The sequence below is a fragment of the Pelecanus crispus genome, chromosome 5 (genome assembly GCF_030463565.1).
Source record: "Pelecanus crispus isolate bPelCri1 chromosome 5, bPelCri1.pri, whole genome shotgun sequence".
In the NCBI taxonomy this organism is placed as follows: domain Eukaryota; kingdom Metazoa; phylum Chordata; class Aves; order Pelecaniformes; family Pelecanidae; genus Pelecanus; species Pelecanus crispus.
In genome coordinates this window covers 20205074-20221855 of record NC_134647.1, presented here as the reverse complement: position 1 = coordinate 20221855, position 16782 = coordinate 20205074, and the positions used below count along the sequence as shown (strand labels likewise).

Genomic DNA, 16782 nt, shown 5'->3' with positions numbered 1-16782 from the left:
GGCTAAACCACCCCAGTTCCTTCATAAGACCTGTGCTCCAGACCCTTCACCAGCTTCGTTGCCCTTCTCTGAACACGCTCCAGCACCTCAATGTCTTTCTTGTATTGAGGGGCCCAAAACTGGACACAGTATTCCAGGTGCGGCCTCACCAGCGCCGAGTACAGGGGGACAATCACCTCCCTGCTCCTGCTGGCCACACTATTCCTGATACAAGCCAGGATGCTGTTGGCCTTCTTGGCCACCTGGGCACACTGCTGGCTCATGTTCAGCCGGCTGTCAACCAGCACCCCCAGGTCCTTTTCTGCTGGGCAGCTTTCCAGCTGCTCTTCCCCAAGCCTATAGCGTTGCATGGGGTTGTTGTGACCAAAGTGCAGGACCTGGCACTTGGCCTTGTTAAACCTCATACAGTTGACCTCAGCCCATCAGTCCAGCCTGTCCAGGTCCCTCTGCAGGGTCTTCCTACTCTCGAGCAGACTGACACTCCCACCCAGTTTGGTGTCATCTGCAAACTTACTGAGGGCGCACTCAATCCCCTCATCCAGATCGTTGATAAAGATATTAAACAAGACTGGCCCCAAAACAGAGCCCTGGGGAACACCGCTAGTGACCGGCTGCCAACTGGACTTAACTCCATTCACCACTACTCTCTGGGCTCGGCCACCCAACCATTTTTTTACCCAGCAAAGAGTATGCCCATCCAAGCCATGAGCTGCCAGCTTCCCAAGGAGAATATTGTGGGAGATGGTGTCAAAGGCTTTGCTGAAGTCCAGGTAGATGACATCCACAGCCTTTCCCTCATCCACGAGGCGGGTCACCAGGTGATAGAAGGAGATCAGGTTGGTCAAGCAGGACCTGCCTTTCATGAACCCATGCTGGCTGGGCCCGATCCCCTGGTTGACCTGCACTTGCCTGTTGAGCGCACTCAATATAAACCGCTCCATAATCTTCCCTGGCACCGAGGTCAGGCTGACAGGCCTGTAGTTCCCTGGGTCCTCCTTCCGGCCCTTCTTGTAGATGGGCATCACATTGGCAAGCCTCCAGTCATCAGGGACCTCCCCTGTTAACCAGGATTGCTGACACATGATGGAAAGTGGCTTGGCGAGCTCCTCTGCCAGCTCCCTCAATACTCTTGGGTGGTTCCCATCTGGCCCCACAGACTTGTGAGCATCCAGGTGGCGTAGCAGGTCATTAACTGCTTCCTCCTGGACTATGAGGGCTCCATTCTGCTCCCCATCCTTGTCTTCCAGCTCAGGGGGCTGAGTACCCTGGGGATAACTGGTCTGGCTATTAAAGACAGAGGCAAAGAAGGCATTAAGTACCTCAGCCTTTTCCTCATCCTTGGTGACAATGTTCCCCACACACACACATCCAGCAAAGGATGGAGATTCTTCTTTGCTTTCCTTTTATTGTTGAGGTACTTATAAAAACATTTTTTGTTATCTTTTACAACAGTGGCCAGATTGAGTTCTAGCTGGGCTTTTCCTTTTCTAATTTCCTCCCTGCATGACCTAACAAGATCCCTGTACTCTTCCTGAGTTGCCCGCCCCTTCTTCCAAAGGTGGTAGACTCTTCTTTTTTCCCTGAGTCCCAGCAAAAGCTCCCTGTTCAGCCAGGCTGGTCGTCTTCCCCAACAGCTGGTCTTACGGCACATGGGGACAGCCCGCTCCTGCGCCCTTAAGACTTCCTTCTTGAAGAAGGCCCAGCCTTCCTGGACCCCTCTGCCTTTCAGGAGTGCCTCCCAAGGGACTTTCCCAACCAGCATCCTGAACAGCCCAAAGTCTGCCCTCTGGAAGACCACGGTAACAGTTTTGCTGCCCCTCCTCTTTACATCACCAAGAATTGAGAACTCTATCATATCGTGGTTGCTAAGCCCAAGACGGCCTCCAACCACAACATCTCCCACGAGTCCTCCCCTGTTAGTAAACAGCAGGTCAAGTGAGGCACCTCCCCTGGTAGGCTCACTTACCAGGTGCGTCAGGAAGTTATCCTCCACACACTCTAGGACCTTCCTAGACTGTTGCCTCTCTGCTGTGTTGTATTTCCAGCAGATGTCCGGCCAGTTGAAGTCTCCCACAAGAACAAGGGCTAGTGATTGCAAGACTTCTGCCAGACGCTTGTAGAATGCTTCGTCTATCTCTACATCCTGGTTGGGTGGTCTATAGCAGACTCCCAACAGGACATCTGCCTTGTTGGCCTTCCCCCTCATCCTTACCCATAAGCACTCGACCTTGCCATCACCACTGTCGAGCTCTATGCAGTCAAAACACTCCGTAACATATAGAGCCACCCCACCGCCTCTCCTTCCATGCCTATCCCTTCTGAAGAGCTTATAGCCATCCAGCGCAGCACTCATGAGTCATCCCACCATGTTTCTGTGATGGCGACTACGTCATAGCTATCCTGCTGCACAAGGGCTTCCAGCTCCTCCTGTTTGTTGCCCATGTTACATGCATTGGTGTAGATGCACTTGAGCCGGGCTATCGATTTTGCCCCCAACGTTGCCATGCCACCCCTAGGCTCCTCACTAGCGGGCCCGTTTATATCCCCTTCCCCCTTCAAACCTAGTTTAAAGCCCTCTCAGTGAGTCCCGCCAACTCATGGGCGAGAATCCTCTTCCCCTTTGGAGACAACTGATCTCCATCTGCCGCCAGCAGGCCCGGTGCCGTGTAAACCTCCCCATGATCGAAAAAAACAAAATTCCACTGGTGACACCAGCCTCTGAGCCACTTGTTAATCAGGTGAGTTTTCCCGTTCCTTTCAGCATTCTTCCCTGCCATTGATGGGACTGAGGAAAACACTATCTGTGCTCCCAATCCTGCAACCAATCGCCCCAGTGCCCTGAAGTCCCTCTTGATTGCTTTAGGACTTGTCTCTTAGATATTTTGGTCTAGATACATGAATCCAGACTTCCAAAGGTACTTAAAAGTGTGTACCCACTGAAACTAGCAGAAGCTAGGTATATGCTTTGTCAGTGTAGGTCTTTTCTTCTTGGAATTAACCACTGAGAAGCATTAAAACCTTCCAGATAACGTCTCAAAACATTATTAAACTGCAATGTGGCTGTGAAAAGCTTGGTAACATTCAGGTACATTTTATCACAAGACTGAGATTATAATTTGATTGTACTATACTTTGAGACACAGTGATGATCACTACTTAAATGTTTATAAAACAAAACACACATTGGCTGAGTTATATATACGTTGTGATTCCTACTCACTGGGAAAAGGAAAATTCACCCCCCTGGGGTGGTGGTGGTGGTGTTTTGTTCTTCTTTTCTGTTGTTGTTGGCAAGATGAGTGAGTGCACAGTATACCCGATAGATATTTAAGTGGAGCTGTAAGACATTCTGAATCTCTGGTCATGCATCTCACAGCATACATGGGATACTAGTTTGAAAAGTAATGTAAAAGACTGCCTTGTCGCTGTGATTTTACTTTATAGAAGTGGACTTATCTATACACAGAAATTACTGTTAAGCAAGCAGTGAATTTGCAGCGCTTTAGATCCTCCATTGTAAAATTACACTGAGCTGCATGGAACCACTCTCAGGGCACATTAACAATATCCTAAGGTAAACCAATATAGCTAACACAGTGTAAATTCCTAACTAGTGGTAACCACTGCCTTCAAGGAGCATGGTATACAATGGTGAGCAGAGCATAATTTTGTATCTAGATGAAGTCTACTACCTTCCATATAGACAAACTCTTAATGTTTGTAATTACTTTGGGTTACTCGAAAGGAGATAGATCTATCGTGAAGAGTTACTACCCCACTTTCAGATACAGATTACTTAAGAAACAGCAGCAAAATACTAAATGCTGTGCTCAATCTGCAGAAGTGGAATGAAGGAACAAGCAGCACAACCTTACTTAAAGCTCTGATGAAGATTTTGAAGGCAAGACTAAGAACATTTGCTATCTCCCTTGGCTTTGAGTCTCTTCCTCTTTAGTGGATCACATACTTTTTCTGTTCCATTTCTTAAGCTGTAAAATACCCACATCTCTCATAACTGCTAGAGTTCTGCAAATAGGGAAAAAAAAGCTGAGACGGACCAAACCAAAAGCACAAACCACACTCCTCAATTACTTTTTTGAGGCTAGAACTCTTTTAAAATAATTCCAGAAACTCCCACAGCTTTCTGACTACTTGGTGATGCTCAGCTTTTTAAACAATCAAATGCTTTATAGTTTTGATTTACAGGTTATTCCCAGTCTTTGCCACCAATTAGTCCTACTATCTCAACACATACTCAAAATTCTCCTTGGAAATGGAATTGTCTGACACGATAAACCAGGGTCGTCTTCAGAGCTAAATTTTAAACTTTTACCCTATAGTTCCATTTTCTAGTCTTAATTTAAAATTCCATTTTGCAGACTTACACACCCATCTCTTTTATGCCGAGAACCAGCAGCAAAGAAATAAACATAAGCCCTTCCTGCAATTTTATCAGCCCTTCCGTGACCTGATTGCCAGAGAAAGAGTCCCAAGAGAGCCGAAACTTTGCAATACAAGGCTGGTGTTACAAAGCCTTAGGAGCTTCGCCGTTATCGCTTGCAAGCACTGCACTTCTGGGTCTTCTGTGCGGCCCTTATCTGATTTCCGACAGAAATCCCTTCAGTGGCAAAGCTCCCGCCTCTCCCATGTACAGCCCTGCCACCGCGCTCCAAGCGTCTGAACCGAAGGAGGAACCGCGGCTCTGAACAGAACAGGCGAAGCCGCAGAGCCGGCATCTTGCACAGCCCCCTCGCTGCCCGCTTCCTGCACGCGGCAGCCGCCCCCGGCCGCCCCAGCGCCGCTCACAGGGAGAGGCCCTGAGGGCCGCGCCGGGACCGCGGAGCCACGAACCGGCCGCCTCGCTCCGCTCGGCCGCCTGCGCCCGGGGCAGGGCAGGGCCGCCCCGCCCCGTCCCGTCCGTCCGTCCGTCCGTCTGTCCGTCCTCCCGTCCGCCGCGGTGCGGTGCGGTCCGCTCCGCTGCGCTCCGCTCCGCCGCGCCATGAAGGTGGGTGGGGGGCAGAGGGGGCGGGTGGGCGAGCGGCGGCACAGGCGGGCTCTGCGCGGCCGCGGCTGCCGCCTGACGGGACTTCTCCTTGCAGACCCTGCTGAAGTGGCTGCTGGGGATCCTGGGGGTCGCCGTCGTCGCCACGGTCATCGCCGTGCCGCTGGCCCTGCTCACCGGCAGTAAGTCCGCGGCGGGGCCGGGGGGGGAGGCGAGGGGAGGCGAGGGGCCGCCGGGGCTCGGGCTCTGCCGGGCTCGGGGGATCTGCGGCCGCGACGCCCACTGCAGCGGGGGGAAAGTTTTGCTGAAAGTTTGCGCTTTAGGGAACCGGGTTGATGGAGCTGGAGGTCCTGGGAAACTGGGAGGTGCTTCCTCAAGAAGGTGTCTCACCTGGAAGGATGGGGGGCGCGGGGGGGAGGGTGTTTAAAAAATCCCTTCAGTCCCGTGTGAGCTGAGAAAATGCTAGTTATAACTATTACCGTTTTCAGCATTTTCCTTTCCTGTTGCAGCTGAAGGCTGTAGAACCAGCAGTAAAATGCCAGTTAGTCAATTTTCTAGGGTGTATTGAAGAGATAAGATTATATTCCCACTAATTTGCTTTGTTGCACAACTTCTGTTAACGTTATTGAGTGAAACTACATACACAGCACAATTACAGAGGTCAGAAAAGTAGGAAAAGATTTGGAACGTGTTTTTGGACTCTGATCGGTTTGTACTTTCCAGACTGTCCTTGTAGCTGGGGATGTTAATGTGAAACAGCATTAAATCCTCATCAAGCAATGCATTGCTTCCAGCTGGTAGGGCAGAGCTGCAGGTTAACCTGTCTTTTTGTGTTCATACGATTCAGCAGCTGAGCAGTTGTGATACGTAGAATTCAGCACTGCAAACTCTCAGGAAACCAAGTGTTTGCTCGACTAGACCTTTGGCGGTCTTCTGTTTGAGGTCCACCCCGAGAAGTGTGAAGAGGTGTATGTTGCTCCTGTCAGCGTGTTCAGAAATGAACACAGCAATTGCTTATGTGCACAGAAAGTTCTGGTGGGTTTTTTGTATGTCAATTAAAGAGGCAAAGCTTGTGTCGCTAGTGTTCATAAGACGTAATTTACTTTATACTTTTTTGCAGTTCAGCTCTGCCATTATTAATATCACAGTCTTTAAAAACTAGATTTTCAAAGTCCAGATACCTGAATTACATACCTTCTGGGCTAAAACTTGCATCAGCAGATGCTGACTTTGTGTTGTTTTGGGGCAGCTTTTTGCCACTTACCTCAAAAAAGCCGATTTTTGAGGTGGCAGAAAATACTCTTAGTTTCAGAAGTTGGGAAGAGCAAGAGAAAGAGTCTTGATAGCATATCAGATGCATGCGTGCAAGCGTTAAGACCTAGTGAAAGAATTCAGTGTGCAGGCCTGAACTCTGCTGAAGAGGTGGTACTTGTCTACCTTAATGCCAATGCTCTGTTTTACTGAAAATCAAATGGGTTTTCTTCTTTCACAAGTTGTAGCGTAGGAATCCTTTTGCTTGAGAAGTGGCTGCAATTTAGAATCAGTCATTGAGTATATAGTAAATAGATTTTACTTTAAGGAAACACTTCTGTTGGATGACATACAGAATATCACCATGCTGTCAGCCTTGGCTTGCATCGTTTTGCTTCTAAAGGAGTAGGGCAACGTGTCAGTCTTTTTACTGTTGGCTCAAATTAATGCATGGGGAAATTACCTAGCGCACCCAGGTAGTTCACTAGTTCCCTCTGGATAAAATAAGGACTAAAATGGAGACGTCCCAGTTCAAAAACTTGAATTCCTGTCTCTTTCCAAATCAGGCCAGCAGTAACATCTGAATAACAGCTGTGACCATTATAGTTCAGGAACTGCAGGGTGCTTTTGAATTTTTGACTGAAGGGTGTGAAACAAATGTTTCCTGGTGGCTGCGAGTGTACAGGTGGTGCACTTAGAATTGCGCCTTTATAGGTTGTGAAATTTTCCTGCTCCAGAGGAGTTCTGGCTTGTTGGCTGGGCTGTGGGCCTGGCAAGTGGAACAACTTCTTCTCTTGCAGCTATTTAGCATGGGCAAATACTGCAGACTTCAATTAGCAAAAAGGTTCCCTAATTTTGGGTGCAGCCCTTCAGTATTTACCTTGAGGGTCTTCAGCCAGAGCTGTGTACAAAACTCTATACTTCCTGTTTATACCCAGTGCCTATTTTGCCACCTTATTTTACATTTAATAACCACATGGGGCTGCTTGCATCAAACGGTTTCATCTCAAAACAGCCTTGGGGGTTGTATTTGAAGTCTGTTGGTGAAAGCATTGTTATGCTTTGAGGAGCTATTCAAGAGGTGACTACAGTAGCAAGTGGTTACCCTTAAAGCATGAGTATTTTCTAAAAAATTGTGGTCCGTCTGCTCATGATTCACTTACCATTTACATATGCTTCTCCCATTTTTTTCTCCTGTAACTTCCCATGCAAAAGGCAGATTGAAACATCCAGTGGCCATACACCATTACCTTTTTTTTAACAGCTTAACAGCAGTTCTTGTTACAGCCAGCTGGGCAGGAGGGCCAGGAGTGAGGGGAGGAGTAGCCCATGCTGCAAGCAGAAAGGAGACAGTGCAATATCTAGTATCGTTCTGCTGCCATGAGCAAGTCATAAACAGCCTTATAGTGGGGGTGTCCTGTACAACTGTCTGGTCACAAACCAGGTTCCTTCACCCAGAGGTCTGGTTCTCCAAGGGTGAGATGTTCACTAGGTGAGAAGGCTTATCACTGTCGTGGTTAGATGATACTATGCATGGGCTTCTGTGGTCTTTTGATAGAAATGTGCCTAGAAGAGGTTGGAAAAGCACAGCAGGTGCTGGGGAAGTTGATGACCTTAGGGGGCCTGAGGGCACTCTGTGAGTCTGATGCCTGACTGATGTGTTGGGTATTACTAGTGGCTGGTAGAAAGCTACCATAAATCGAGATAAGGGTTACTGGCAGCAGAAGTCCAGTAAGTTCATGGTGTCATCCTGGATTTGAAGCTGAAGAACGTTGGGACTGCTGAGACAGCTTCGTGCTTGAAGGACTCGGGAGAGGGGAGGTTGCAGATCTTCCTCACAGCCGTGTTAATGTGTAACTGAAAAGAAATGAAACTAAGTCTCCAAATAGCTCTCATCATTGTTCTGTTGGGGATGGTCTTATCTACAGTCTTCCCCTGCTTATCCTACCTGCATTCTGTCCTGAACTAAGCAAATGTGACTGGGGGGTGTGGAGGAGTATCTGTTGCCAGTGTCAATGCCCTGCTTGCCACTGAACAGTATGTTTAAAATACAGAGAGGCTTCTGGCTGATAGACAACCCTCGTATTTGAAGACCTGTGCTACAAGATGAATGAATCTGGCAGCTGTGATCTGTCACGGTTTTCTTGGGAATAAGGGGTCCTGTATTATTGCAGTTTCTGAAAGGCATTAGGTTTAAGGGTGTTTAGGGAGAAAGCTAGAAAATCTGTAAGGGAATTTAAATCTATGGATCAGAAATTGATCTTTGAAGTAGAATCTCTTTGAATCTAGTTTCAAAAATAAAGGTTTAGATAAGAATCTTAACTCTGTGTGGTTTTTTAGGGAACCATTATATAAATGGTGAGCAGTAGTCAATTCCAGTAACCTAGCTTCAAAGGACTTTAATCAAAACCATGGCTGAAATTCTCTCCGAAGTTGTATGGGAGATACAGCAGGTTGATTACCACATTGTGAGTATGCTGTACAGTTGTCTGACTAAACACTCTTTTGGCTTGAATCCGACTGTTCTAACTGTTCTCTTTTCACCATGTATTCATGCACCTTGCCCTGCATTACAGGATCCTTGTAGTCTTCATGTTATGTGTGGATACATTACTTTTCCAGCTAGTGAAGGAAAAGATCGAGAATGGAAATATTTTCCTTGCCAGGTGGCCTTGACTTCTGTGACTGTCATTTAACTCAGTTATCTACCTGAATTCAGGTGATGAGTAATGTAATACAAAAAAATTTACCAGCAGTAGGTTGCTATCTGTGGAACACTTCTGCTATTTTTATTTCCTTGCTCTGCATGAGGTGGGGCAAATTTGAGAGGGACTCCAGAGCTGTTGATTACAAAGTAAATGATTACCTCCCTCTGGGGAAGTTTCTGCAGCCCTAGAGAGTGACACCTGGGTGAACTGTCCTGGGAGGTGTCCCGGCGCTCACCTGTTGGTTATGGTCTCTCCTGGATGGCCAGTATCAGCCACTGGGAATGAGGTGGGATTCTGGGTTAAGGGAACCTTTGGCCTGACGCAGCAGAGTCATTTTTACTTTCTCTGCTAGAAATTAATTTCTGTGCTCTAATTGTCACCTATCTCAGGCAGTAACTGGGGGCTTGAGTGTAGGGGGGAAGGTTTTTGAGTGCTTTTTTACACATATTGGAAGAGAAACAGGGAAGAAGGAAGGTTTGGAAAAAATAGCCTGAAATGTCACTTACTTTTCTGACTAACTACTGAATCAGTCAGGTTTCCCTTCTTGCATCTCTCATGCTGCTCCTAAATTATATTCCTAGATTGCAGATCATTCTCGCTCTTGTTCTGCTGTCACTTAAAAATGGCGATACTCATTCACCTTTTCTGATTTTTATCATTTCTCTATCCTGTTCTTTCTCATTATTGCTGAGCATCATGCTTGTACTCATCTTTCCCTTGTGGTTCTTCCAGTCTCTCTTGGTAGTGGTGAACATGCAGTAAAGCTTCCGTTCTTACTGGTTTTACATCTCTTTTCAGCTGGTTACATAATTTCTTGCTCTTTTTAATTGCATATGGAAATGAGTAAAATGTGCGTTGGCACTGGGGAATAAACAATATGTATACCAAAAGTAATTTGTCAACAATTTTAGATTTTGGTATGATGATGTGTCATACCATAAACTGCACACAATAGTTAACTTCTTGTTTACTTTACACCTTACACCTACAGAAACCGACTCAATTTTTCTCTTGAGAAAGGGTGACATACTAAAAAAAAAGATCCGAAGTTGAAAAAAACCTGTTTATCAACTTCGCATGAGTACTACTTACATAAAAGGTTAAGAGCCTTCTTCCCAGAAGGACTTAAGTAAGTTTTTGCTGTTGTAACAGGGGTATTATGATATAAGTATTTCCACTGTATCATTATGACAGTGGAAATACGTGTGTGCTGCTGGGGGTGAGAATAGGGTAGAGGTGAAGAGCTAGTCATTTGGAATTTAGAAAACTAAGTCTGTATCTGGAATAGTCAAAAAAGAAAAATAGCAAGAAAATTCAGCCTTCGCAGCCTCTCTGAGGATCCTAACAGTGAAAGAAGCTGTTTTGCTAAAATATGAACATACATTGACCTGTATCCAATCTTGAAAGCCAATAAAATGCTCTTGAATGTCAACAACTACTTTATTTTGTCAAAATAAACCTGTTTGACACTTTTTTCCAAATGGAATCTGAATAAGAAGAACCAAAAGGCAGATTTCAATGTATGTTGAGTATCTTTGGTTGGTAGCATAATATGGATAAGTAAGAATATACTGGTAGTGGCCTATCTTGCAAATTAAGAAAGTACTTCAACTAGAACTTTTATGAGTATACCCTTACAGCTTGGCGTATGTTTTCATATTCAGTTACTATGTGGAAGGTGTTGACAGAAAATGAAATTTTAATTTTATACACAGCCAACAAATCTTAATAGTGGCCTGATTTTTTAGTAATGAGACCTCGGCAAAATATGTATGTCACCAGGGGGAAAAACATTCATCAGTTTGGAAAAATCCCTAAACCTGTTCATCAGCCACCTGTCTTAAATTGCTCCTCCTTTTCCAAGAGAGAATTCTGTTGCTTTCTGAAGCCCCTCTAATTGAAAATGACACTTACTCAATTAGGAAGGAGAGAAGTGATATTCCCAGCTAGACAACTGTGCATGAATATCAGATGCACACTTGTTCATAATCCATCAAATTAAATATTCAGTTAATACAGAATAATTAACCTGAGAAATTAATATTCTCACAGAAACTTCATGAGCAAGAAATCTATACTAGTAATTTTTTAGAACAGTCAAATTTCAGATGGAATTGAGCAAGCAATTTCTTTAACCTTTGCTGAGCATCTTAGACTAAAACTGTTGTTTTGTTAGGGCTCTTGCAGCAATGGCTGTACAGCCTGTGCTGTATATATGCAATGTGCTTATTGTTTGGAAGCAAGAGTAAAACCATAATAGATAATATAAATATCTTCCTGTTGTGTTCCAGATGTCACATGTATTTAACCTGCAGAAAGATAACCTGCAAAAATTATTGTGAGGTGCTTTTCTCTGTGTGTGTACGCAACGACTTTGCACTCTTTTTCTTCTTCAGCATAATGAAAGAAGAGGCTGTCCGTTTAAAAGTCTCTGAAAGACTGGTACTGTCAGAATTGATTGGGGCAGATTATTGTCTTGGCTGATCAGCCGCCACATCTGTACTTGAGTGTTTTCATCAATTGTTTTTATCCTGGGTCTTTTGATTTGTACTGGTAGTAACAAAAAAGGAATGATTTAGCCAGTTGAAATAGAAATTGCTTCCCTTCTGGACTGTGTAGATTTGTATGAGGGTAGTTTTTAGGTTTCAATTAAAAAAAAAAAAAGGCAGGGGAGGAATCAAGAGAGAGAATTGCACACCTGAATTTAAAAATTGTAGCCTTTGTTGTCAGAGGAAAAAGATCACAAGGTCTCACAAACCAATTTTTTTTATTATTATTTGAACCTTTCAGACTTTGGAAAGAGTAGCTCGTGCACTGCAGCCAGTAAGAAGGAAATATTTTTCATAGAAGTTGACTACAGTGCACTGGAGCTGACAACAAAACTCATTATCTTAACTGGGTTCAAAGTTTCACTTAGTCTTTCCATAGTAACCCAGTTACTTAGCTTTAATTTTGCAGTCAAAATAGTAATGTGGCAGCAAACATTAAGATACCTTGGTGAAAAACACATCAAGAGAGGCATAAATATTTAACCAGTTATTTCATCATAAGCTTACCAGTAAGCATTTGTGATTTAATTTTTTGGTTTTTAATTAGATCTTCCCTGAAAATTTTACTGACCCTCAGATTTTTTTATTTGAGACATTTCTGAAATTTTAGTTTAACGATAAGCAGATGATTCAGGATTGAAGGGTTCATGAACAAGAACAGCAATATTACGGAATATGTGATAAAGTACAGCAGTGAGTTTAATTTTAGGGTATCTTTCAAGGTCTGTACATCTACTCACAAGAATGCCACATTTCATTCATCTGGACAACCTTGCCTGTCCACCACTCTCACCCGTGAGCGCGTATGTCTGTGCTTTGCATGATCCACCCCACAATTGATGTCTGATGCAAATATTAGCAGTCAGGGCTCTGCAGCGAAGTTCTCAGAGTGTGCATAGCGGGGAAAAGCACTAAGGTCACTTCTCTTCAATTTTTGAGGAGTACAAGTATGCATTTCCTGAGGTAAGAGGGTCAGAGGTCTTTTGCTTATTTTTGTCACTGTCAAAAATGTATTTTCATTTACTCAAAAGGTAACAGCTCTTGTGTACCTTGAAGTAAAATACCAGCAGAGAAAAGGCATCTGTAATTTTTGCGTGAGTTTGTTGAGTGATCTCACCAGTACTCCTTTATTTTATGCTTGCTGAATTTATCTTGCAGTAAAGCTTTAGTGCCTTCTCACTGCTAGTACTTTAGAGCTGGTTAGCTAAATCACATCAATAACCACCAACAAAATCCCACTTACTTTAGTAGTCAGCTTAAGAAGCTGGGGTGGAAAAATTTGCAGCAATATCAAAATTTCTCTTCTGACTCTTTTCTTTCAGAAAGTACCTCTGAGCCTGATTCACGAAGAACATACACTCTACAGAATTACTTGAACAATGATTATAAGTACAGAACACATAATTTGCAGTGGATTTCAGGTAATACATTTCTACATACAGCATGAATGTCAAGAAAGTATACTACCTTCAGTAAACACATACCTTCATGCTGAGGTGACTACTGTATCCTGAAAAAAAGTTAAATTATTTACTAGTGCCATTATAGAAAGGCATGTAGCTCCAAGAGTTGTGATTCTTTTATTTTTTCCCCCTTAGACACATGTTCATGGCAAGCTATATTCTCCTACTGCTAAAAGAGCATACTTGCTTCTATGCTTTTTTGTAGAAGCATGTTATACTCTGAAGTGTGTCAGCTTCCTGTGCATCAGACTATCAGGGAACAGGAGGATATAGGTTGCTTTTCATTTTGAATATGCCTAGTGCCCCAAGGGAAAGAGGTGTCAGAAGGCAGAGGCTGTGAGCCCCAGGACTACGTTTTGTGAATGTTCTTGTGCTATAAGCATCCTTTCATTACAGAAGTGGGAAACAACACTGACCAGATTTTTTACTTTTATTTCCTGCTTAAAAACAAGGGGAAAAGAGAAGTAGATGAGCATTTTACTTGTTTATTAGCAGCTCTCTTGTTCTTGTAGGAAATCAGTATCTTCACAAAACAGCTAATGGGGACATCCTATGTATCAAAGCTGAAGACGGAACATCCTCAGTAATCCTGGCGAATACAACATTAGTACGTTGACTTATATATAATATATGCAGACGTTGGGAAAAGTATTGAATTCAATGTTTTGTTCTGCGCGTTTCTTTGGAGTAAGTGCTTAATGTGTTCCTTTTGCCCTTTGTTGACAGGATAAATACGAGGCGACCACAGTTATATTGTCTCCGGACCAAAAGTTTGCTCTTCTGCAGTACAGCTATACAAAGGTACAAGTGCACTTTACTTCTCTGAGGATGAAGCTGGGAAATAAAGGTTTGGCAACAACTGAGTGAGAAGGTGGTCTTGCAAGTAGGGATGGCAGAGGCTGAGAGAGTGTGAAGGAAGTGCAGGAGGATGGATGAATGAGATGGATGTCTGCAGGGGAACAGTGAAGTTGAGCAGACAGGAGAAGAGAGACCGATATTGTCTGTGAGCTTGGCAGAAGAGATATGACTGCCAGAGAAAAGAAGCTGGTTAGAAAGTGCATGGAGAGATATCACAAGGAGAGTGAGGCTGGATGGTTCATCTGGGGAGACAAGCTAGAAGACTAGATAGGCATGACTGTCCAAAGAGTTGTGTGGGTAAGAAGTGATGAGTAGGTATGCTTGTATACATATGCTTGTACATATACGCTATGTAGATACTGGTTGTACGTTGTGGTGTTAGGACATAAGAATTCAAAACTGAGGTGAACGAAAAGCAGCATGTGCTTATAAGAGGAGGCTGTCCTCTTGCGCTTGGAGTGGACTTGGGTGTCCTTGTTCCGTACTGTCAGCAAGCTGTGAAGAACCTCCAGCATAATGCCTCACACTGGCTTGATGCTGAACCATGCAACAAAGGTCAACCTACGTTTATGCCAGCTGGCATGAAAACCTGGCTCTGTGTGCCACTTGAGGACAGTTACAGAAACCTAATGGAGGCGATAATTTGCCCTACGGTGTGTGCACTCAGAAGCCAGTAACTTTGTTGTTGTTTCCTTTCTTTTTTTCTAGAGAGCTGCCTGTTTTGTTTGTAAAAAGCTCAGTGCTGACTTGTGCAGCGTACAAATACTCAAGCACTGTGTCACTGAGCTCTGTGTACATGTTCTGGCTTTGTGGTCCAAGAATGCCTCTCACACTGCGCCAGCCACAATCCATGCACTCAGTCATCGCTTTTGTTGCAGTTTTAGCTTCCTTTCTAGGTACTACTAAGCCAGTTACCTTTTGTCTTTCTGGATTGTTCAGAATTGTTTGACTTTTCACTGCAGCATTAGTGGCCACGAAATGCCTTGTATTTTTCCAACCACCCCAGGCATGCCCTCTACTCGTGATCTATTGCTCTATAGTATTTTATTTGTTGCAGCCATATGAGTTAATTTTATTTTAATGCTGAAGCAAGATCTTTTAACCTTTATATAATAGTGTGATTGAAAGTTATGTTGTTATTAATCTTTATTGCAAGAAAACAGAGTAACAAAATGAATCATGAGGATGTAGACACTTCTTATGTAATAGCCATCTGGTTGTGTAGTACTAAGTTATTGTTCTATATCTTCATACAAATCTTCAAGAACCATCATAGAAGGTAGCATTACTGTAGCATGTCAGCTCCATGGGCTAAATCAAACCTCTTCAGCCCCACATAGTGAACACATTTAAATGTGTCTGCATTATCATCATCCTCTTTCTCTCTGTAAGTGCACACAGAGTGATACAGACTTCAAGAGGCAGGTTCCTGAGAGAAAGGGTTTATTTCTGTGACAGTATGAATGGGAATAGGTCACCCTGGAACTGGAGGAACTGCTACAGAAACACTGCTGGGACTTGTGAGGACTACTAAACAATAAGATGCCAAGTTAAATAATACAGCATGGAAATTACGAGACAGAAAACGGCAAGTGTGCCAGTAAGGCAGAAGGAGGAGCATCAACTGTGCATAGCTACGATGGTCTGCCATAGCTACAAGGATTTCTGAAAATCTGCAGTATCTGTGGACTCTGTATCTCTGTCCTTAATCAGTGAGTGGCCTCTGTCATAGAGTTTAAGTGATGACCCCAGAAGGGTGGCAATTCTTTAGTCTTTTCTTAAACCTTGCAGAGATTTGTTGTCCTTGTACGTTCATTGTGTTCTGTCTGTCTTAAGCAAAAGCGTGAGGAGGGTGTCAGAGGTAATTCAAACTGTAAAGATGTGAATCCTGGCAAAATTTATTTTCTTAATATTAAAATAATTCTTTTGCAGTTGTGGAGGCATTCCTACACAGCTTCGTATCACATCTATGATTTCAATACCAGGTCAGTAATTTTTTCACACAAGATGGTAGTTTTAACATTATTTTGCAATGAAATGACATTTCACTGATTTCTCTTAGCTGCATTTTGTTTTTGTTTTTCCAGTTCTATCTTGGTTGACACACTACTACCTAATGATACACAATATATATCCTGGTCACCTGTTGGTCACAAACTGGTTAGTAAGATAAGTGAAACTTATATGAAACTGTTTAGTCGTTTTTGTACTCATGATATGGAAGCTCAAACTGTATGTACCCTGGAGGTTTTGGGACTTTCTTGCTGCTAGATAAAGTAGCTGAACTAGTTTTCAAATTGACTACTGTTGCTGGAAAGACTCCAAAATCCCTCTGTGTGTTTTGTTTTGTTCTTTAATGAAAAGGCATTCCTGAAAGTAGTAGCGGTCCCAGTAGTCATATAATGCACAAACACACAAGAACTTCGTGTTTTTACAGTTGCAGACAAGAGCTCATCCCTTTCAAAGGCAGCAGCATTCCAATTGTCTACTTACTCATCACTGTGATTTTTATCCTCTTATTACACCATAAGCAATGAAGTGTTGATCGATGCATGTAACGGGGATTAGAGGATCAAAATCTCTCTTGTACTCTTACCCACTGTCCTTTTCTTCCTCCTCTCCTCCCCAATCCATAGCAACGGTGACAGCCACTGTGTTTGCAAGGCCTGTGCATTCCCTATGGTGAGCATTGGATCTGAATAAAGAGCTATCGCAGGAGAATGTGGTGTTTATTTATTCTTATTGCTTGTATTATAGGGATTGTAGAGCCCAACCACAGAAGCAAAGGATGTTGAAGAGAGCTTCCTGCATCACAGAGCAAAGCTCTGGAATAAAACTGTGGTGTTCAGTTGTTGGAGAGAAAAAATGGGGGTGATAAGAGAGGCAGGCAGGTGCCAAGAACTAGAGGAGTTCTGGGCGCTACTGCACAAATGCACCATCTTTGCAGGTCT

General features: G+C 43.8%; 1 protein-coding gene across 1 annotated transcript in view; it reads left to right on the top strand.

Annotated features, from left to right (window-relative positions):
- The first annotated feature begins 4999 nt into the window (after positions 1-4999).
- The window catches only part of LOC104032035 (dipeptidyl peptidase 4), a 39322-nt gene continuing 27539 nt past the window's right edge, over positions 5000-16782 (top strand). Inside the window, exons 1-7 of the mRNA XM_075710418.1 lie at positions 5000-5005; positions 5100-5184; positions 12833-12931; positions 13486-13580; positions 13700-13774; positions 15764-15816; positions 15919-15991. Coding sequence (XP_075566533.1) covers positions 5000-5005; positions 5100-5184; positions 12833-12931; positions 13486-13580; positions 13700-13774; positions 15764-15816; positions 15919-15991 — 486 coding nt within the window. The remainder of the gene's footprint in view (positions 5006-5099; positions 5185-12832; positions 12932-13485; positions 13581-13699; positions 13775-15763; positions 15817-15918; positions 15992-16782) is intronic.